The sequence below is a fragment of the Vulpes vulpes genome, chromosome 6 (assembly GCF_048418805.1).
Source record: "Vulpes vulpes isolate BD-2025 chromosome 6, VulVul3, whole genome shotgun sequence".
Taxonomy (NCBI): Eukaryota; Metazoa; Chordata; class Mammalia; order Carnivora; family Canidae; genus Vulpes; species Vulpes vulpes.
The window spans coordinates 2,383,079-2,405,650 of record NC_132785.1 but is presented as its reverse complement, the minus strand read 5'-3'; the positions used below and the strand labels follow the sequence as shown (position 1 = coordinate 2,405,650).

General features: G+C 39.4%; 1 protein-coding gene across 22 annotated transcripts in view; it reads left to right on the top strand.

Moving 5' to 3' along the window:
* The window catches only part of SETDB2 (SET domain bifurcated histone lysine methyltransferase 2), a 90,903-nt gene that overhangs the window by 41,278 nt on the left and 27,053 nt on the right, over positions 1–22,572 (top strand). For 10 of the 22 annotated variants that reach the window (XM_026017261.2, XM_072760529.1, XM_072760530.1 and 7 more), the window contains 8 exons: positions 2,016–2,132; positions 2,894–3,063; positions 4,468–4,687; positions 5,187–5,286; positions 6,895–6,988; positions 9,664–10,004; positions 12,071–12,159; positions 12,910–16,065. In XM_026017261.2, the coding sequence (XP_025873046.1) occupies positions 2,016–2,132; positions 2,894–3,063; positions 4,468–4,687; positions 5,187–5,286; positions 6,895–6,988; positions 9,664–10,004; positions 12,071–12,159; positions 12,910–13,027 (1,249 nt within the window). In that variant the 3' untranslated portion in view covers positions 13,028–16,065. Of the gene's footprint in view, positions 1–2,015; positions 2,133–2,893; positions 3,064–4,467; positions 4,688–5,186; positions 5,287–6,894; positions 6,989–9,475; positions 11,404–12,070; positions 12,160–12,909; positions 16,066–22,572 lie in introns of those variants that run through there. The other 12 variants (XR_012001962.1, XR_012001963.1, XR_012001964.1 and 9 more) reach the window with 5 other exon arrangements.

Here is a 22,572-nt window from a genome sequence, read left to right as displayed (position 1 = left end):
TCCTCAATCTGTTGATTCCCTCTAGTGTATTTTTTAAAAACTTTTTTTTTTAAGATTTTATTTATTTATGATAGAGAGAGAGAGAGAGAGAGAGGCAGAGACACAGACACAGGCAGAGGGAGAAGCAGGCTCCATGCAGAGGCTTGACGTGGGACTTGATCCCGGATCTCCAGGATCAGGCCCTGGACTGAAGGTGGCACTAAACCGCTGAGCCACCAGGGCTGCCCCCTCTAGTGTATTTTTCATTTCAGTTTAATTCTTCAACTCTGATTCTTCTTTGTATTTTCTATCTCTTTGTTGAAGTTTTCACTGAGTTCCCTCCAGTCTTCTCTGCAATCTGGTCAACATCTTCACGATCATTACTTTGAACTCTCTGTAAGGCATAGTGCTTATCTTCATTTCATTTAGTTTATTTTCTGAGGTTTTTTGTAGTTTTTGTTTGGAGGGTATTCCTGTCTCATTTGACTTTCTTTGTTTCTATGAATTAGACAGAATGGCTACTTTTTCTAAACTAGAAGGAATGATCTTATGCATAGTTTTGTCTTTGGAAACTGTGTGCCTGGTGACTTGGCTGCCCAGAGCTGTGGCTATTGTGGGCTGGAGGTCCTAGGGGACTCTGTGCTGGGACTGTGTTTGTGGGATGCCTGAAGCTGAAATTGGTATGGGATGGGCAGTCCTAGGGCTCTCAGCTGAGATGGCACATTGGCCAGACAGCTGAAGCTGAAGTGGGCATGGATTGGGGTGTTCCCAGGGCTCTTTATGGAGAGGGCACCCTGGGAGTACAGCTGAAGGTTAAGTGGGTGAGTCCAGGGATCCCCATAGTTCTTTACTCAGGGGGCTCTGGGGACTGGGGCTGAGGTAAGGCATGGGTCAGGAGGTCCTAGGAAGCTGTGTACCAAGGATAGGCTAACATCATCTGGAGCCAGAGTGGTGTGAGCCTGGAGTGTTCCAGGATACTTTGCACCTGTGTCACCTTGACAAGATGACTGGAACTGTAGTGAGTGCTGACCAGAGGTGTGCAGTGTTGGCTGCACTGGGGCCACTTTGATGGGATAGCTAGGGCTGGTGTGTGGGTTAGGAGCCTAGGGTTCACGGCAGCAGTAGGCCCACAAGGATACCTGGACCCTTTTCCTGGCTGCAGTATCAAAGTAGAGGAGGAATATCAACCATGGTGCTCACCAGCCCCTTTGACTCAGAGTTCTAGCAGCTCCCCTGTCAATTGGCAGGGTTCTAGGGCTAGTTCCTTTATATTCTAGTTGTCATTTTAACCCATAGCTTTTTTTTTTTCTGTGCCCTAGGGCAGACAAAACTGCTCACCAGTCCCTCCCCACTGCAGTTCAAAGCATCAGAGGAGGTGGTGGTTCCCTTTGTTACTGTGTCTCTGTCTATCTGCTCTTTTTTTGTGCAGAAGCTATTCAGTCAGCCCTCAGTTCTTCAGGAAGCATTGCTCTATAAATAGGTAGATATAGTGTGTCCATGGAGGAGGTGAGTTCAGAGTCTTCATACATTGCCATCTTGGATGAGAAAAATCTATGGTTACATGTCGTCTGTTTAGCAATATTATGAAAGACAAATGGCCAGTATCCATCTCCCCAATTTGTTTTCATGTCATTGGAAGGAAAGAGAATTTAAGATGCCTGCAATACTACCTATGCCCTTTCAAGTGTGACACACATAAATTTATTTATTGTAGTAGAGAGGACCTAGGAGAATTTTCACAAACTAGCTTCTGCTGAATAGGAAATTAAAGGAATTCATTTTAAAAAATTAAAATTCATACATTTAAGTATTTATTTCATGAGCAAATAGAGGTATAGGGCACTTTATAAAAATTTGTGGTAGTTTTTGTCTTGTAAAGAGACCTATGCTGTTAGGGAAGAAGTCCCAACTGCCCATGAGCTAAGTGACTCTTAAATACAGTTGCATCCTTTACTATATCATTTACGCTTTTATCAAGGCTTTCTTAAGTTGGTGCTTTTTTATTCTAACTTCTCCATCTTTTGCTTTCCCTTTAGAACAAAATGTGCATGTCTTCAATTGACAGCAAGGAATGCCAAGACTTGCCCCTTGTCAAGTAATAAAATAACCACTGGATATAAATATAAAAGACTACAGAGACAAATACCTTCTGGGTAAGATACCTTGAGGATTTGTTACAGGGTATTTGTATTTTTGAAGGTGGGTACTTTGTTGTGGTCTGTAGACTTAATATCTCATTAAATATTAATTTTATATACCAGAAATCTATATTAAGGAATAAAAATCCCCCAAACTTATATATTGTTCTTGGAAATGGAAGTCAGAAAGAAAAAAAATAGAAATGGAAGTCAGAGAGCACACACATAGCATGCAGAGTGTATACTTAAACACCTATCTGCTTTGAGTCTCTTACCCTCTAGAGTTAGACTGTTTGGGGCAGCTGTTTCCCCATTAGGAAATGGAACTAGCAAAGCTCATCTAAGAATTGGGATTTTCCAAACTTTCAAAATTGTTACTAAAAAAGAAATAGAAACAGAAAAGCTTTCTTCCTAGACATTCCTAGATATCTTTTAAAAGCTAACATTTGCAATGTGCCAGGCATTGCTTTAAACACCTTATAAATACTGACTCATTTAATCATGAAACAACTCTTTAAGACAGGTACTATCATATATCCCCATTTTAAAAAATGGAAAACTTAAACCCAGAGAGGTTAAATAACTCATCCAGCATCATACAGTTAGTAAATGAATGGCTGGAGCTGTGATGAGAATCCAGGCAGTCTAGCTTTAGGAGCCTTCACACTTAGTCTGCCTCCCATGGTAATTATTAGTGAGGTAGCAGAATAAAATGCTTTTGCTTTTAGCTTAGGCTATCTAATTGATTTTTTTTTTCTTGCCTATTTTATCAACAGCATTTATGAATGCAGCCTGTTGTGCAAGTGTAATAGACGGATATGTCAAAATCGAGTTGTCCAGCATGGACCTCAAGTGAGGCTACAGGTGTTCAAAACTGAGAAAAAGGGATGGGGAGTACGCTGCCTAGATGACATTGAGAGAGGGACATTTGTTTGCATTTATTCAGGTAAAGCAATGGTTAATTATTCAAATTATCGTATAGTAAGGTCTGCATTTCTGGATCTCCATTTTACTAGATCTTATAGCAAGGACAGGAGCAACAATATATAGGAGGAGCATCAGAGTGAGGCAAGTGACTGGGAAATTGAGCGCTGAAAGGATGAGGAAACACCAGATATTTCAGAAAAGAAAGGCTCAGAGATAAAATTATGCGAGGCATATTTTTTTTGTCTCCATGGCTACATACACTTTAGGGTAAGCTAAGAAGACTTTTTGAATAAGAAAACTAAATGACTGACTTGCTAAGGTAAAGATTATCTATCAAAGACTCTTATTCAGTGATTTGAACTGTTAGAATTTAACAAGTTAAGGTAATAAATACCTGCATAGGATGATTCAGGCAGTGACTTTAAGCAGCTCACTCCATCTTAGGAACTCCAGAGAGTTGCCCTCACTCTGAGCAAAACTTCCCAACCGGTGTTTTATAGTTGTGCATTACTGATTTTTTTTTTTTTGGTCACAGCCTCTAGGCCAGACACATCAGTCTCCTACAGTCTCAGCCATTTACCCCAGAGTATCAGACCAAAATCCTTATTTTCTGTGTGTACCATGAAATGAGAAAGGTTGAGGAAACATGGCTCTGGAGCCAGTCTAAAGGAAATGTGCTGGACCAAGTCTTGGCAGCAATGCAGCAGAGACCAGAGTAACCATCCTCATCAGAAATTCCACCGTCACTTCAGTGAGGGCAAAAATTAGTATAATTCATAACAGCCACATTTGATTCCTTGTCACATACTACACAATTTGCCTACACATTCATCTCTCATATTTCTCAAGATCACTGTTTGATGAAAGTCAGCTGCCACATGATGTCCAGAACATATCGTTGGCTTTATCTGCTTTACTAGAAAATGTATCTAAGGTATCTCTCTGATTCAGCTGCTAATTTTGACTCGGTAACTATAGTTTCAAGTCTCTTAAAAGAAAATGCATGAACTTTAAGATTTCAGTATTACACTAGAACTTAATATGAGAACAGGCACATATTAACTCAGATTTAAGTAGATCACTTTTATAAGTTTTAACTGATAAAGCATTTTATCAGTTCACCTACTTTTCTAGAATGCTTTCAGATTTATATTTTTGTTTTTTATTATTGTAGCTAAATCTGTTCTCTTGTTATACCAGAACAGACACATGCTTTTTCATATACTGGAAGATATGAAATCTCTTATTGGTGTTTTGTTTATTGTTTCTTACAAGAGTTTTCTAGGATGAGTTAATGTGTTTATTTTTATTCTAGAAATGTGGCACATTTCAGAGTTCTTTAATAATGGAGCAAAATAGAGGTGTTCTTTTGTTGCTTAGCAATTATATTTTGTCTTACTAAAGTCTTATTTTTTTCTTTTAGGAAGATTATTAAGCAGATCTAATGTGGAGAAACCTGGTGCTGCTACTGATGAAAATGGAAAAGATTATATTGTGAAAAATATGTTTTCAAAAAAGAGGAAAATAGAAGTTGCAGATTGTGAGGTTGAAGTTATCCCATTAGACCTGGAAACACATAATAGAAGTGCTGAGACTGAGGAGTGTCCACCTGTATTCAATAATAATATAAAAGAGCCTGTTACGTAAGTAAGATCATAGGAACCCAGTCAAGATGGACCTGTATTATTGATCAAGAATGGTTGGTTCTCTTTGTTTCTGACTTTCCCATCTACTCCTGTGTAACTCCTATGTATCAATTTGCTTCGTGGCTATAAGTTTAACACTGAGAAATCTAGAACGCTTATATTTTAAAATCTAGCCAACATACTTTATTTCCTCAGTGTTCCATTTCTGGAGTTTTACCCTTAAAGACATATGACTTTAATCAGAGTCTTTATGGATGTCATAACTTGTGCTGTCTTTTTTATTTTTCATCTTTTTTTTGACAATGCTTTTCACAGATTATCTTTTAAACATATTTAGAAAATGATTGACTTTAAAATATATTTCCTTCTTTAGTGGGAGATATAGATGTTATTAGATTAATTTCTAATGGATACTTTGTAACACTGATATCTATATTTTAGGGTCCAATAAAGAGGAGTTTTAGTGATACATAGAATAATTTTTTTTCCTTTTCAGAGATGTGAAATGTAACAGTATTTCAAGAATTCAATATCATTCAGTCATTAGAAGTCCTAAAGTGAAGACAGTCATTATTCAGCGCAATGGGAAAAGGATGGTAAAAAATGCAAAATGTAGATGGGGCCCTTCTGAGAACATTAGCTGTGATCTCATCTTTCTTTTACTTCTATCTTTTAGTTCCAATTGTTTGTGTAACTTAATGTGTAGGATTTCTTTTATTATTTGGAATTGGTGTACTCTTTAAGTGTCAGGACCATGTTTTATTTACTTAGTGTCCTCTATGGTCATTGGCGTATTCCCAGCTTTGATACTAAAGAGAGTGTTGTTCCTGATCTGACAATGTGTTCCACTGAGACTGAGAGCTGTCCAGTTCTGCGAATTTATAGAAAAGCTAAAGTATTCCAGAGTTGATGGTGATACACAATAAGAAAAAAGATGGAGTAATTTAGGTTGAGGAGATAAGGTTGTGAGATGTAAGAAAGAGAAGACATCCCAATGAAAGAATCATTCAGAAAACACCATTTTACATGATAGCTTTTGAAGGTGCACTTTTCAGTCTTTACTAAGAATAACTAGGCAGAGACTGTAACTTAGAAGAAAAGAAAGATACAGGAAAAAGAACAGAGGAGGACATAAAGGTAGTTCACAGTAGGGCTTGTTGATGAGAAATAAAAACTCTGCCCTAGGGATCCCTGGGTGGCGCAGCGGTTTGGCGCCTGCCTCTGGCCCAGGGCGCGATCCTGGAGACCGGGGATCGAATCCCACGTCGGGCTCCCGGTGCATGGAGCCTGCTTCTCCCTCTGCCTGTGTCTCTGCCTCTCTTTCTATCTCTCTCTGACTATCATAAATAAAAAAAAAAAAACAAAAAAAACTCTGCCCTAGGTGATGTGCAAATAGTTGCTGTCTGTGTAGTAATGTACATATAGTAAGTACCTCCTCAGGATCACATAGTGATGAAGAGGTTAGGCCATCAGACCACACAGACCTGGGCTTGACCTTTGGCTCTGCTGCTTAGACTTGGGTGACATCTCCACATCTGCATTCCTCTATCTGTAAAACGAGGATAATGGTACCTGTCTGAAATAAGAGGATTAAATGAAATAAGCCTCAGAAACTTTGTGTAGCACAATGCTTGACACTCAAGTGCTCAAAAAATGTTGACCATTTAAGTAACCTGAATAATAATAATGTCAACACTTATTGAGCAGTTAGTTGAGTGCCAGGTGTGTTGCGCTTATAACCTTTTCAAAAGTTATCATTACCATATAAAGTGATTGCAGTGTCCACAGTTCGTAAAGATAGACAACTCCTTTAACCTCTTTGAAGTAAAAACTAAAGGTTTTTTTTTTTTTTTTGTATTTGCACATATTGAAGCCAAATTTGTAATCTGGTATCAGAATAGAGAGATACAGACAGATGTCTTTGAATTTTATTTTAAATTTTAATGCCTAAAGAATGTCTTGATGGTCTTGATAAATAAAGTCTTTATAGCTGTGGCTTACTAAAGAACCTAGAAGTAGAACACAGCAAAAAGGTCTCCATCACTCCAGAGACTCCTTATGATACCAGTTTTGAGGCTTCCAAAACTAAGCTACAGCCTATGAAGATTGACACTTGACCAAAGACTGCTACATTAAATAACTGCTACATTAAATTCTTTTTCCTGACCTAGAAAGTAAAGACATCTTACCTGTTCTCTTTTAAGGGATTTGCTTCCTCAGAGTCTGTCACCTCAGAAGATAATGATGGATTTAAACCAACTCAAGTACATCTGAACTCCAATACCAAGGAAATGAAAAGTAGGCTTTGTTTCACTCTGTGATAGCCTGCCTCTTCTGCCTTTCTGTCTGTCTTGCTCACTACCTATGGCTTATTTTGTCAGATTTAGAACAAACAAGCTGCATTCATTATAAAAGTTACTACTTGTCTAGATTAGATGTTGGCAAACTAGGTTGTGAACCAAATCTGGCCCACCATCTATTTATGTATGGCCCATGAGCTAAGGTAACTTTTACATTTTTAAGTACCTAAAAAAAAAGTAAATTTTGTGACACTTAAAAATTATATAAAATTATATTTTGGTGTCAATAAACAAAGTTTTATTAGAGCATAGCCACAGTCATGAAGTTACATATTCTCTCCGATGGCTTTCAGACCCTGTCAGGAGAGCTGAATAGTCACCACAGAGATCAAACGGCCCGGAAAGCCTAAAATACTTCTTACTTGGCCCCTTGCAGAAGAAGTTTGCCAACCCTTGATCCATATGCCAGAAGTCACCTGAGGTGTGGCAGGAAGAAGTGGGGTAGACAACTCTGAGTCTGAACAGTCCAGTGTTATCTGTGGCTTTGGAAGCATTGTCCAAAGCAGCCATTTTCTCACTCTTTGTTAGGGGCTCCTTTAAAAGTGCAGATACATCATTCTGCAGTACTCCAGCCAACAGTGTTTGCAGGGATGCTCAGCAAAAAAGATTGCTCTTGTGAGTGCTTGTCTTTACTGTTACCAATCTTGCAGTAGTTCCTGTTACAACTTAACAAACCTGAATTTTGATACTTTTGCATTTCACATATCCCTCACTGGTGAGACACGGCTAAGAAATGACCTTTTTTAAATAACTGAGCCATTGCTTCTTCTTCTTTAGAGTTTCTTTACATCTGTATCCCCAACTCCTCACTCGGTCTTAAAGGATTGGAGATTGGGGCTGGGGAGCAAGGCAGCTGTTTGACAGAAGTCAATCAGACAGGGCATTTATGTATTACAATTATTTCATCATTGTAGGGGAGGGAACTCTTCTTCAGCCCATCTTAGGCTATCCAGCTGGGGCCTTGTAAATTAGATTGACAGATTGAAGAGAGAAAAACAAACACATTATTACCATGTATCACCATTACCATGTGTATCACACCTGTAACACATGGGAGTACTCCGAGAAGAGTAACATGAAGTAGCTTAGAGGGGTACCTTGCTGGTTTAGTCAGTGGAACATGTGACTCTTGATCCTCGGGGTTTTGAGTTGAAGCCTCACACTGGGTGTAGAGATTACTCAAAAGTAAAATTTTAAACAAAACAAAAAAGTAGTAGTAGTAATCAAAAAGAAGTAGTAGTAGTAGCAGCAGCAGCAGCTTAAAACTCTGGCTTATCTAGCATCTTTGCCAAAGAGCAATAAATTTTTAGAGGAGCGACAAGATAAAGGAAAAGGACCTTGAGTCTCCAGGGGCTCAGCATTATGTGGGAATGTAAAATATGAGAAACCAATAGTGGATAAAAGCTAGTTAAGTTTGTTATGTAGATTCTTCTGGTTTGATTTCCAGGCTGATAAAGGACTAAAGCTGTCTCTAGTTGACTAACTTTTGTCCTTCCTGGTAGGAGGAAGGAAGGACACCTTTGTAAATTTATGTACTGCTTTAAACAGATGGGGGAAGGCAAACAGCTTTTTTGCATATGCAACTTAGTCACTTTTAGCTTAAAACAATTCTTATGTCAAGGAAGCATGTTTTGGCATGACATATTCTGATTTCCTTGACCATTTAATGTATGTGAGCTATAATTAGTACTCTTGATTTTGGTTTTTTTTGTTATTTTTGTTAATTGCTACCATATATATATATATATATATATATATATATATATATACCAGTTATATATTATTATCCTTTACAAGTAACCCATAATTAAAATGTGAGAACATGTAGGAACAGCAGCCAGTAACAATAATGATTAAATCAAGAACATTAGAGAAATACACCACTCAGCTAGGTGGCACAAGTGACTTTTTAAAAATAATGATTTTACCTATTCCATTTGACAAGCATTCATACTTTTGGATATTCTAAAAAAAATTATTTCCATTACTGGATAAGAAAATGATTAAGGCAGTTCATCTTATTCTAAAGTATTACTGTTTGTAAAAGTGTAAATATTGAGTGGTTTTCTAGCAAATCCACCAAACACTAATGTGTGCAAAACCCATACCAGTACAGCTGTTATCTTGTCACTTGTGGTGGGTGATGCCAAACAGGGTCTTCCCAGACCTTTCATTGGTATCCTAAAGGCCTCGAGTACTCCCTAACCACCCACTCTGTTACAGGTATTCAGAATATACTTAAATGCAGATTCCAGGGTTGAAGAGAGGGAAGTCAGCTTATGAAGAGAGATTAAATATAGTCGTAACAGGAGGCCACAGAACATTAGTAAAAAGATGGTAGAAAGAAGGCAGCCCTGGAGCCAGACATTTCTCAAACATTTGAGACACTTCTGGGTTTCTTACCCCACTTCTCATTATATTTCAGGTCAGGTGAATCTCTTACCCTCTCAGAGGCTCAAAGTTTTCATTTGTAAAATCGGAGTACTGTCTACCTTCGTACATTGTAAGGATTAGCAATAATTAAAGCAACTAGTATTTAATTAGTATGTTAATCTCAGGACTGTTGATCAGCCAAGTATATTTGCTGACACTTCCTTCCAAAATGTTTATTAGAGGATTCAAGCTCCTACCAAGTTAAAGACTCTGAAGACAATCTGCTGATTGAATCAGATGTGATAGATATAACTAAATGTAGAGAAGAATCTCCATCAGGGGGCAGATGTAACCAAGCAACCACATTGGATAAACAAAATATTATAAAGGAGTTCAAGGCTCAAGTGCAAAAGCCCCAAGAGGAAAGATCTCCAGCGTATCGAAATCATCAGGTCTTTTGTGATAAAGAGTTCCCAAGTGAAGCCAAGAATATTTCACCTGATTCCCTAAAGAAGTTCAGTAAAGGGAATGTGTTTTTATTGGATGCCACAAAAGAAGGGAATGTGGGCCGCTTCCTTAATGTGAGTATATGGGCTGAAATTCACATTTCTAAACAACTATTTTTCTGTGCTGCTTTGAATGGTTTGAAATTTTTGTGCAGTCATATGTAATTCACCTACCATCAAAAGAGAAAAAGATTCTGAAGTCACAAAGTCTTGTTTTCTTTTTCAAGTTTTTATTTAAATTCCCAGTTAACATACAGTGCAATATTAGTCTCAGGTATAGAATTTAGTGTTTCATCACTTATATACAACACCCAATGCCCTCAATATTCATCCACCTCCCTACCTGAAGTCAGAAAGGCTTTAAAAACAAAGAGCTTTTTCCTTGCTAGATGATCTATTTGGTTTGTTTCCTTTTCCCCTAGTTAGGCGGATTCGTGGTTAACAAGAAATAGAATCCTTTCCTCTCTTCCTCTGTCCCCCAACCGCTCTTCTTTATTCCACTTTGACTACTTCTGTACTAATACCAAACATGTCTGGAGAGGCATTAAAGAAAGATCCGCAGCAAAGAACTGTCAATGGCTTTATTTCCCATCAGTTACATTGAAAGTGGGTATACCAGAACAGTATGGTTGGTTTTACTCTCCCAACCAGCACACCACCTGGGCTCCTGTCTTATTTGGAGGAGGAAAAAAACAGAACTTCCCTTTCCTCCCTCCTTTTTTCTTTCTCCCTTTCCTTCCTTCCTTTCTTTCTTTCTTTCTTTCTTTTTCTTTTTTTTCTTTTCTTTCCTTTTTTTCTTTTCTTTCTCTTTCTTTCTTTCTTTCTTTTCTTTCTTTTTCTCTTATTCTTCCTTTCTTTCTTTCCTTTCTCCTTTCCTTCCTTTCTTAATTTTTTTTACATAGAAAATACATTCATTCAAAAATGGAAATAAAATGAATAAATGCAATAAAATTGAATAAATAAATAAAGTAATAAAGAGCCATACAGAATACATACATCAGCCAAACAAAATTCTATTTCAAGGTAGGTCCAAGCCTGCCACATAGGCACCATGAGTAAAGGTTACTAGCCCAATTGAAAAAAAAAGTATAGACAGGGAGTTATCACTGAAATTGAATAGTGGCAAACATGGCTAAGCAGTATTGCAGGGATTTGGTTCCTTTATGAATCTGGCAATAAATGAATGTGTGGAGATGGGAGCTAGTGGGCAATACAACAGTATTGGAATGGTGGTAATTGGATAAGATCATATCATGTTAGAAGCCTTGAACAAGGATCACTAATAGTAGTGTTCAGCAGACATCAGTTGCTTACATATGTCCCCATTCCAGAGGGTCTGTTTGACAAAGATTAAAACTAGTCACATACATTTTTCCTATTAACCTTTTTTCTTCTGTAAAAAAAAAATAATCCTAAAAAGTAACTATGCTTTTATTGACCTTGTACTTTATATAGTAAAATCATTTTTACTACTTTTTGTTTGTTCTTATATTGTTTCTTTGTGGAAATAAGAAATTATATTGTTTCCCCCTTTTTTACACAAAAGCATATTATATTCACTGTTCTATGCCTTGTTTTTTAAATTAACAATATACTCTGGAAATCTTTCCATATCAGTACACAGAGAGAACTCATTTTGTTTGTTTTTGTTTATGGCTACATAGAATTCCATTGTATGGATATACCAAAGTTTATTTAACTGGTCTTCTTTAAATATTTGGGTTGTTCTTAAACCATGTTTAGAATAGTAATGTTTTACTATTAAAAACAGTACTTAATAATCATACACATAGATACATGTACAGATGCATCTGTGGAATACATTCCCAGATATGGGATTGCTGAATCAAAGGATAAATCCACTTATAATAATATAAAATTGACAAATTATCTTCTATAGAAGCTTATACTATTTTGCATTTCTACCAATAAGATAAGAATGACAGAACAGGACTTTTCTGATTGGTTTCCTACTATTAAAATATTACAATCTATGATATTTTACATATAGGTCAGCAAGAAAGGGAAAGAAATGAAAATAAATGAGATTTGTTAGAAATAATAGTATTCTAATGCTTCAAAAACAAGGTATCAAACTCTTTATCTAACCTCTGTGTTTATTTATGTATTTATTTTAACAGCATAGTTGTTGCCCAAATCTTTTGGTACAGAATGTTTTTGTAGAAACACGTGACAGAAATTTTCCATTGGTGGCGTTCTTCACCAACAGGTTTGAAGTTTCTTTTATGTGATTTAATTTTGAAATTGTGCAAAATAACAATATAAAAATACATGCTATAGCCCCTAATATCTACTACCCTAGAATATTCATTTATCCCAAACTGTTCCTAGTCAATAAAATTTTAAACAGTTAAATTCTCAATCCTGGGCAGCCCCGGTGGCGCAGCGGTTTAGCGCCCTCTGCAGCCCGGGGTGTGATCCTGGAGACCCAGGATCGAGTCCCACGTCGGGCTCCTTGCATGGAGCCTGCTTCTCCCTCTGCCTGTGTCTCTGCGCCTCTCTCTGGGTCTCTCATGAATAAATAAATAAAATCTTTAAAAAATTAAAAATAAAAATAAATAAATAAATAAATAAATTCTCAATCCTTAGTTCCTATGACAATTAATGCCTAAAGGGCTAAAGATGGTAGTTCTGACGAGTTCAGTTTAGGGAATAAATGATGTAGAATGCTACATCTCCTGTGAGTCAGAATTGCCTCCAGCTCTCACACTACAGACCTCATCACGTCACTGGGTTCCACATGTTTGCAAAAACACTTCCTTTCTCGTGGGTATTGACAAGTTTCTTCTTACTTAGGATTTTGGTAGATTTAAAATAAAACTCAAATGATTATTCTTAATAAAAGCATTCCTAATTGGGTGTTGGAGAGACAGAATAGACCAGATTTTTGAAGATTTTTAATGATGTTAATAAGAAATTGATTAAAATTTATGTTTACTTTTTAATTTCTACTTTCTAGGCATGTGAAAGCAAGAACAGAACTAACATGGGATTATGGGTATGAAGCTGGGACTATGCCTGAAAAAGAAATCCTCTGTCAATGTGGGGTTAACAAGTGTAGAAAGAAAATATTATAAATCTGTAGCTAATGCTTATTGATGAGATTAGCTTATCATGTTGCAGTGAGAGGCATGCAAGAGAACCTTCAGTCATCAGTGGAATTAACTTAGGTTATGGTCCATCAAAAGAATGCAGTTTACCCTTGTCAGGGGAATCATTTGTATGACCTAGAAATGCTTGGAACAAAATAAGGACATTTTCATATGCACAGGCTCTCTCTTTATTCTCTGCTGTTAACTTGACGAGTGGGATGGAAGTGTATATTTTATATGAAATACCATTATACAGTTTGTAACTTATTTGTAAATTATATATTAAGAGAAACAAATGTCAGTAGAATTCAGTTATTCTTATTTACTTTTGTGATTATTATCTTTGAGTTCATGCCCTAAAGGGCCAAATTTCACATCTTTACCTACAAAATTTATGTTTAATTCTTGGCAAATAATTTACCAGTATGAGCCATAAGGTGGGCAACACAGCTTGAGGAGTATGTAAGAACTTTACACATATTACTTCCAAATATTTTAAGACTAGTTGGAGAAGCTCTGGCTGCATGTACTTCTGACTCATCAAACCATTTGAATGCTAAGGGGAAAGCTCCTTGGAGCAAACTTGAGATGGAGCTTTTTTTTCCATACATTCTCTTTACTACTCAGTACAGAGATAAGAAAAGGGAATAAAAACCTGGAGGAATTGGTATATTTTTTGTTCTAGGTAGAGGAGAGCCATAAGAAAAGAAAACTTAGAAACTAGTCAGATTTGGCTTATTTAGGCCAAACGGGATTGTGCTGGGCAAGAATTTCACTTAACAAAGCAAAACAAATCAATTCTACTGAGTTGTAATGTCTGGAACAGCTTCTTGGATTCTCCTGGCTGTGACGTGCAAATTGCTTTTGTAGAGAAAAAGGGGTTATATTCTGCTACTCTTCAGGTTGTTTACCCAGCCCTGATTGCAGAGTGGAAAGGGACTGGGAATCTCCAAGAGTCAAAACTAATTTTATCCATAACAAAGTTGTACATTTGGCTGCCGCGAACTTATCCTTGGAACCAGAATAGGAATAGTAGCTCAAAATGGAATAATTAAAAGTAGTTTTGGTTTTTGAGAAGTTTTATGTCTTTTTCTTTTTTTATCTGTAGTTGATTCTGGGTTTAGTTTGGTCACTATTCAAATAAAACTCTTAAGTTTGGATTCAATTTAATTACTTAAAAACATTGAACTAGATGAAAATTTAACTTGAAATGGTTTTCGAGAGTGGAAAACTAGGCAGCTAGGAAAAGGAGCAAAGTTATAGCCTAACATCCTGGAGACAGACAAGGAAAGTTAAGTCCATTTATTCACAGTAAAGAGGTAGGAATTTCAGGCAGTACATGGAAAGTGAAGATACTTGAGAAGTATGGGAAATATTTTTGTGCAGAAATCCTGACATCTTGATCTACTTCACAACTGTTGTCTTCCATCCATGTCCTAAAGATGCCCTCTGTCTCTCTTACGTCAGATCTGTTCCCAGTTAAATTCCATTATTTCCCTTTTCCTTGGTTTATTCCCATACATTGGTGAAAGGACACCTTCCAGTTGTTTTTGGAAAGGAAAACTGAGAGGTGAATATTTTGAGACCTTGCATGTTTGAATGTGTTCTTTTACTCTTATATTTGATTGCTATTTTTTCAGGGTACAGAATTCTTGAGCAACCTCCATCCACAATTTTGAAAGCTGATGTTAGCTTCCATGGTGACCACTGAAGTCCTATGTCATTCTGTTCCTTATCTTTTATATATATGACCAGTTTTTATCTCTTGAAGCTGACAGAATTATCTTTATCCCAGTATTCAGTTTCTGGTAAGGTCCATTTTCATCCTTCATCCTGGGTGCTTGGTGGGATCTTGCAGTCTGAATTCTTTGTCCTTCGGGGAAATTATCTTGAACCATTTCCTTAATGATTCCTCATCTGTTTATTCTTTATAGAATTCTTGTTATTCAGATGTTAGACCTCCAGGATTGGCTCTCGAATTTTTTTCTCTCTTTTTTTTAGAGAGTTTTGATTTTTTTTTTCAAGTTATTTAAGTAATCTTTATACCCAATGTGGGGCTCAAACTTAAAACCCTGAGATCAGGAGTTGCATGTTCCTCCAGCTGAACCAACCAGGTGCTCCAGATTTTCTTTTCTCTTTATTTTCAGCTATCTTTTTGCTGTACTTTCTGGGAAATTTTCCCAATTTAAATCTTGCAATATGTCCATTGTGCTTTATTTTTCTGGTGTTGTATTTTTAATTTCTAGAGCTCCCTTTTCTTTGGATTTCTTTAAATAGTATCCTATTTTGGCTTCATGGTTGCAGTATCTTATTTCTTTAAAAATACCACGATGTATATTTTATAGATTTATGTGTGTATACACATATGCATTCATATATGTATTTTTCCTGCATATTTTGTGGCTTTGAAGGTTTATTTCTTGTTTTCCCTGTATGTTGCCTTTGGTCTTTGTCTTTCCTGTTACAGGCTTTCCTCAGTTTGTGATCCTAGCAGTCTCTTCACACGTAAGAGGAGAACACTAAAGGCTGAGATTGAAAGCTGGAGTGGGGGATGGGTCTCTTCAAGTGCCACATCACGACCTAGCTGGGCTAGATCAGTCTCTAATTGTCTCCTTAATGCTTTGTTTTGGGCTGACTGAAGGGCAGAATCTTGGCTGCCAGAGTCTGCTTTTATTCCCCTTTGAGCCTTATTCTTCTGTAATTTCTGTATTTGTCAAGACTATCCAAGTTATCTTTTTAAATATTTTCTGCTGTCCCCAACTTGCCTCTCTTCTCTTTAAAACCTCAGAAATGCAAAAAATATAATAAAACCTCAAAATGCACAACCTCCAGAAGTTTTCCTTTAATTCCTGAGCAAGCCACCATTCCAAGCTTTTTTCTGAAACAACTTTTTTAATCTGTAATTTAATTTTACGCATTTGTGTTCTCTACATGTATATTTGTTACATGCACTGAAAACCTCTTCTTGAATGGTGCTGTGTACCCCATGGGTGCTAAATAAAGACTTGCAACTGGAATTACAATTGATTAATTGTGCCTACATTTATGACCTACCTATTTAGGCCAAACTTGGTGTTGCATAGTTTCTAGAAGAAATGGATAATCCCTCAGAAGAGCAATCACTTCTCCAGCTGATCCCGGGGGTTTGGGACACTTCTCTTCGCCATCTGAAGAGGAAAACGTCTGGGCAGGGTGGGGAGCACCTGCAGATCAAAAAGAGATTCGTACTCGGATCTGTAGAAGATGCGAGTTCCCCTTTGAATGAAAACTCCGTCTGGGAAACCCTTTGCGGAAAACCCTTTGTGTCTCCCGCCCAGAATTTCCCCCTGGGCAGAGGAAATCAGTCATTAGCTTTTGCGAAAACGAAACTCTGGCGCTGCCCGTGAACTTCCGGAAGTGCAGGCGCTGCGTGCAGCGGGCGGGCGGCCGCGGACGGTGCACCATGGACCCGGCGGCGGCCAGGTCAGCCCGCGGAGCCGGCAGGGCCGAGGCCCGGGACGGCCGCGACCAGTTCCCGCACCCCACTGGTGAGTACGGGCGGGCGGCGCAGGGCGGGGGCAGGCCCCGCGGCGCAGGGCGGGTCCCAGGGCCTGCTCGGAGCGCCGGGGCTCCGAGGCCTGGCCTGGCCGACGCCTCCCCTTCCTCTTGGCGGCCCTGGGGTGCAAAGTCCGCGCCCGGAGTTGCCCATGTGGGAGGTGCGTCTTCCAATTCCCCCTCCCCTTGCTACCGCCCTGCCGCCCTGGGAACGGAGGAGGCTTCGAGGGAGACCAACGGCCACTCTCCGCGGGCAGCCCCTCCAGCCCTGAAAGGCTGGTGCCCTAGAAGCAGGCGGGAGGTGGGCCCTTCCTTGAAGAGCAGTGGTCAGCTGGGTCTCCGGGAGCAGATGGCAAGGTTCTTGCAGAGACTGTGATTCTTTGGAACCAGACACTCCTTCCCATTTCGTAGTTCAGCTCCGCCGCCGCCCTGTGAGTAAGGCAGCTTGTCTTGTGAGCCTGCACCTTCCCTTCGCTCTCAGGTGTAGCGCCCCTCCTGTGTGCAGGGCTGCCAGCTAGATCCTGGGACACAGAGGAGTTAGGCCGACCCTGCCGGACGTAGACAGTCACAAAGGCCCAAATGAGGGGTTCCTAACTCAGCCCCGTGTTCAGGGAGAGCTTTATGGAGACCAGGATGCCCATAGTTTTAAAGGGCAAGGATCAACCAGATAGGTTGAAAGGGTGTACCATACAGAGGTGATGACACAACAAAGGACCGGCCTCAGAAGGTCATGTGGCAACCACAACTCCAGCCCTTGGATTTATTTATTCAGCTGGTGTTATCTATAGACTGTTCTTGGAGATGAGGTTCCAACCTGACCTTTTCCCTAAACTCCAGATTTGTAGAACCAACTTCATCAGTGCCTAGGATGGTGTCAAACTGAGTATGTCTCAAAGAGAATTCTTGTTTCTCTGCATATACTCACATATTCCAAATCTGTTCAACCACCAGCCTGCCTTCTCCCCCTTCTGGTCCAGACTGCCCTCAGTGACACTCTTTCTTCTTCACTTCCCATCTAATGCATTCATCAGACCAGTCTGTTCTGTTTTTAGAATGTATCATGAGCCTGACTGCTTCTCACCTGCGCAACCATCCCAGCCCCAGTGCACCATCATCTCCTGACCTGCCTGGAGTATTGGCCTCACTCCTACTCTAACCTTTCAGAGAAACAAGCTGCACAGCAGCCAAGAGGATCTTTAAAAAACAAAAAGCAGATGTGATTCTCCCCAGGCCTTAAATAGTCTCTCATTGCCTTCAGAATAATCTCTTAGTGTGGCCTACAGTGTACCCCGTGTCCTGGTCTGATCCTGTCCCCCGGCCATCTTGATGTCTCTGCCACCGCTCACTGCCCTGTGGGTCCTCCAAGCCACCAAACCCATCCCTGCTTCAGCGTCTTTCTTTTTGCCTCCCATTTCTCACTTCCCCACCATAATTCAAGTCTCTCTCAAGTGTATCCTCTGCAGCTTTGCATGCCTTTGCTGTTTAAGAGAGCACCCCAGCACCCTCATGACTCTCTACCTCTTTCCCTGCTCTATTTTTTTCATAGCCCTTATTGCTAGCAGGAAAAATACTTAGCTGTCTCTACTACTAGCATATAAGTTCCATGAAAGTTGAAACTCTCATTCTCTGTTTTATTTGTAGTGCCTAAGACAGTGCATAATAGGTTCTTACTAAGACTTTGTTGAAGGCATGAGTGGGCTTGTATGTACCACTAAGAATTAGCTTGGCTTCTGTTCTCTTGGTGATAGAGAATGTCTTTCACAAGAGGGAAACCAGCCTGATCCGAACTAAAAACTTGTCTGAATTCTGTATATCTGAGAGTTGGGCAGGTAGGTCCTCTGGGACTGTCAACTGTGCCCAAGGAAATCAAGTCACATAGTACAAACCTGTCTGTTGAGGATCATCCCTGTGTGTGACTAAGTTAGATAATTGTAAAGAAGTCCACTGAACGTCCTACTCCTTGGCTGTCCACCACCCCTCTCCTGCAACACACACACATCCTTATTCTTATTTGTACGTTCTAAAGCTGTCCCCAGTAATGCTTTCTGGCTCTCCCAAATACATACTCATCCCAAAGTTATATCTAGTCACATCATCCAGGGGCAATCCAATGAAGCCATTTATTTTCCAAGTTTGTTACCAAGCCTCTAGGTAATGTTTACTCCTCTTCTGTTTTGGTCTTTATCTACTTCAGGTGTGCAGTCACTGGACTCAGTGATAAAATTGACTTCTCCCACAAAACTGATATCTAATGGAAAGAACTAAAATAGTAAGCTGCAATAAAAGTTAAGTTGATCCAAAAGAAGAAAAGAGGAAGAAATGTCCAAGCCAGCACCATAAATTGGTGGCATGTCCAGAACATAAATCATACCCTACCAGAAGAGGATTGTAAATGGAATTAATAGGATTAGTGACTCTCATTCTATCATCCACTCATGTAATGGTTAAATGTGTTTCTTGGCTATCCTATCTGGCTATCCCAGCTTCTGTCCTCTGACTGGATTGCCCTTGCCTGGTGGGCTTTAAGACCATGCCTGGGAAGGGGAACATTTAGAAGATATCCCTGACACTCCTGCAGAGGCTGTGGGCTTAGCAATCCCTTCCCAGGTGAGGTGGACCTGGAGAGACTGAGATTCACTGTGTTGGTTTGAGTTAGTCACAGTTCATGTGTCCCTTGTGCCTGGCTTATTTCTCTGCAACTTCATTCAGTAGAACTTTTCTTGGCCATCAGTTTCATCTTTTGAGAATTCTTGTTAGATTAGTCTCTGTGAGTCCTTAGGTCTGCTAGACACAGTAGAAGGACGTTGGGGAGCCCTGCTGTCCATTATTCCTGTGTCAGCTGCTGCTAGAGACCAATAGACTCTTCCCTAAAATGCCCCAGCCCCCATAAGACACCTATCCCTCACTGTCTGAATCTATACAGTTACTGAATTCAGGTGAGATCCAAATGTATTTGGTCCTGGAGTTTCAGATAGCACGTAGCAGTGTTCAGATCAGCAGGGGGATGTCTGTCTATGTAAAAGCCTCTCAGGTGATTGCCCCAACTGCAGACAGTTACATACGTCTGGAACGCTTCCAGTCCGGAAGCATGGACAAGTGAGAGCCAAGGTCTTTTAGGAAACTGATGAGGAGATGTTTTACCAAGGAAAAGCCATTAGGGGGAGCCTGTGTGTCCCACTTTGGGGTTCTTTCCATGGGGGGGGGGGGTACTCTAGGTCAAAAGGCCTTCCCAGGTGCCAAAACCCTAGAAGCCTGTGGATTTAGGAGTGCAACTCAGATGGGCAGAGTCCCCAGAGCAAACAGGGGGGCCATGTTCAGGTATCCATGGCCTGACAGCTCAGCCACATTACATTGGCCCTGTCTGTACATCCTGCTTTTCACAAGAAAAGGGTAACAGTGAAAAAAAAAAAAAAAAATGTCTAGCTCTTACACAACAAGGAGCACTGCATGCCTATCATGTTACATTATTTTATTCGTGCTTTTTATTCCATCCTCCTAACTGCTTGATGCTTTTTCTTTTTTTTTTTTTTTAAGCCTGTGCTTTACAAAATTTCATGTCCAATTTGTGTCCTTTTTTAAAATAAGAATACAGAATTTAATCAAAATAGATTTTGGGCCTGAGGTGACTAAAATATTAGAATTCTCCCCCCCCCCATTTTCATCTAGGATAGGGTTTTATGTTGTTAAATATTAAAATATATTCTAAAGCATTGAAAATTATGAAGTGCCATATTGGAGGAGGAAGTGACAAATCAAAGGAGCAAAATAGAAATACAAGAACAACCCAATCATATGTAATAATTAAATATATGAAAAGGAGATTTAAATCAGAGTAACCACTATAAAAATAAGTTAGATCTCCACCTCATACTTTATAATAAATTTCACATTAATATGTAATATAAAAATAATTTAACATTTTAGAAGACAATAGGGGTGTTTTCTAAGTTATGTCTCCTTCACCCAAAAGTAGAAACCATAAAAGATATAATTCCATCAAATAAAACATTCAAACATTCTTTATGTCATAGAACCTTAGAAACAGTTAAAAGACCACATAAATAACAAAGGGTCATACTGAATACATGACAAGCTCCTAAATCAATAAGAATATAGTGAATAACCTAATAGAAAACGGGCTGATGACATCAGTGCCAGAGAAGAAATGCAAATCCCTCCTTATGGTATATTAAAGGCACAAAGATTACGTTCTACTTCTCTCTGCACTTTGTTGTCCTTTCTTTTCATGTAGTCAGATACTCTTCTGTCCTAGTTGTATCTTTATAATATGGTTTTAAATTAGGTAGGCAGATACTCTACTCTTGTTTGGGTTTTTTTTTTCAAAGTTTTCTCCAAGTCCATGTCTATCCCTGCAAATAATCTTTTCTTTATTTTTCTCAAGTTCTTTAACATTCTTGGGATTTAAATTGAAATGACATCAAACCTAACACTTGTTTGGGGAACAACTGACAGGAGCATAGTATTTCTCTCCATGCATTGTGATGGAGCTTATAACAATTCCCCCCACCACCACCACCACCACCCCCATTGTAATTATTTACTCAGACCAAGAAAAGCATTCACATTGATTGTCTCTTTGTTTGGCAACTGTGTAATATCCTTTCCCCACCCCGCCCCCCGGTTGTGTTTTTGTTTCTTTTTTTATTGAAGTTTAGTTGTTTAAAACAACTCTTTCATCATGTTATTCCCCTGTTCAAGCATCCCTCCTGCCAGGCTTTCCCCATCTGTTTCTCAAATTCTTTTCCAGCTTCCTCTGCACAAAGACCTCCTTCAGGCTGGCTGGTTTTTTGCCTCCTTGGTCAAACCTCTCAGCTTTTCCCTGGCTTTTCCCCACATCCCTACTTCTGTCTCCAGGCCCTCCTGCCCGCCCCCCCTCCCCCCCCATCTCTCCAGGTAGTACCAGCTCCAGGCCCATTGTTCTTGACAAAGGGACCACTTCCTCCCCTGGATCCATAGCATGTATTGTTTCTCCACTCAGCAGTATACTACTTTATGGCATTTGTTCTGTTATTTTATTTTGTTAGCTTCTTGCAGGCAACAATTCTGTCTCCTATTTCTTTATATCCTCTGCTGTGCTGTTCCCTACCCATGGCTGTGGAGCAATTAAAATGTGGTTTATTCAGTTAAGACACTATAACTGCAAAATACACTGGGTTTCAAAGACTCAGTACTAAAGAATGAATTTTTTTTTAAAGATTTTATTTACTCATGAGAGACACAGAAAGAGAGGCAGAGAAAAAGGCAGAGGGAGAATCAGGCTCCCTGTGGGGAGCCCAATGCAGGACTGAGACCCCGGGGTCACGCCCTGAGCTGAAGGCAGATGCTCAACGGCTGGAGCCTCCCAGGCGTTCCTGAATAAATTTTTTGTATTGATCAAATGTTGAAAGGATAATATTTTGGATATATTTGAATAAAGCATGTTATTAAAATTAATTTCACCTGTTTCTTTTGCTTCTTTTCACAAGGCCCCTAGAAATTTTTCAGCTGTGGCTCCCATTATGCTTCTGTTGGACAGTACTGGTCTGGAGTGCCCAGCAAAATGACTCTTCCTACAAAAGGTGCTCCCAAATTGGTGGTGGTTTGAAATGAATGAAAAGAGGCAGCTGGCCTGTTCCATTCCATTTAAGGATTTTTCTCTTAGTCCTGCCCTCTTTTTCTTGGTAAGGAGTAGAGATACTATAAATTTGTATCCCTACTAATTAGGACCCAAATCTAGGAAACATAAATTAATTAAAGAAACTCATCTGGGGAGCGCCTGGGTGGCCCAGTGGGTTAAGCGTCTGCCTTTGGCTCAGATAATGATCTCAGGGTCCTGGGATGGAGCCCCATTTTTTTGGCTCCTTGCTCAGCAGGGAGTCTGCTTCCCCCTCTCCCTCTGTGTTCCTCTGTGCTCCCTCTCTGTGCTTGTGCTCGTGCTCTCTCTCTCTCAAATAAATAAAATCTTAAGAAAAAAGAAACCCATCCAAATGTGAGAT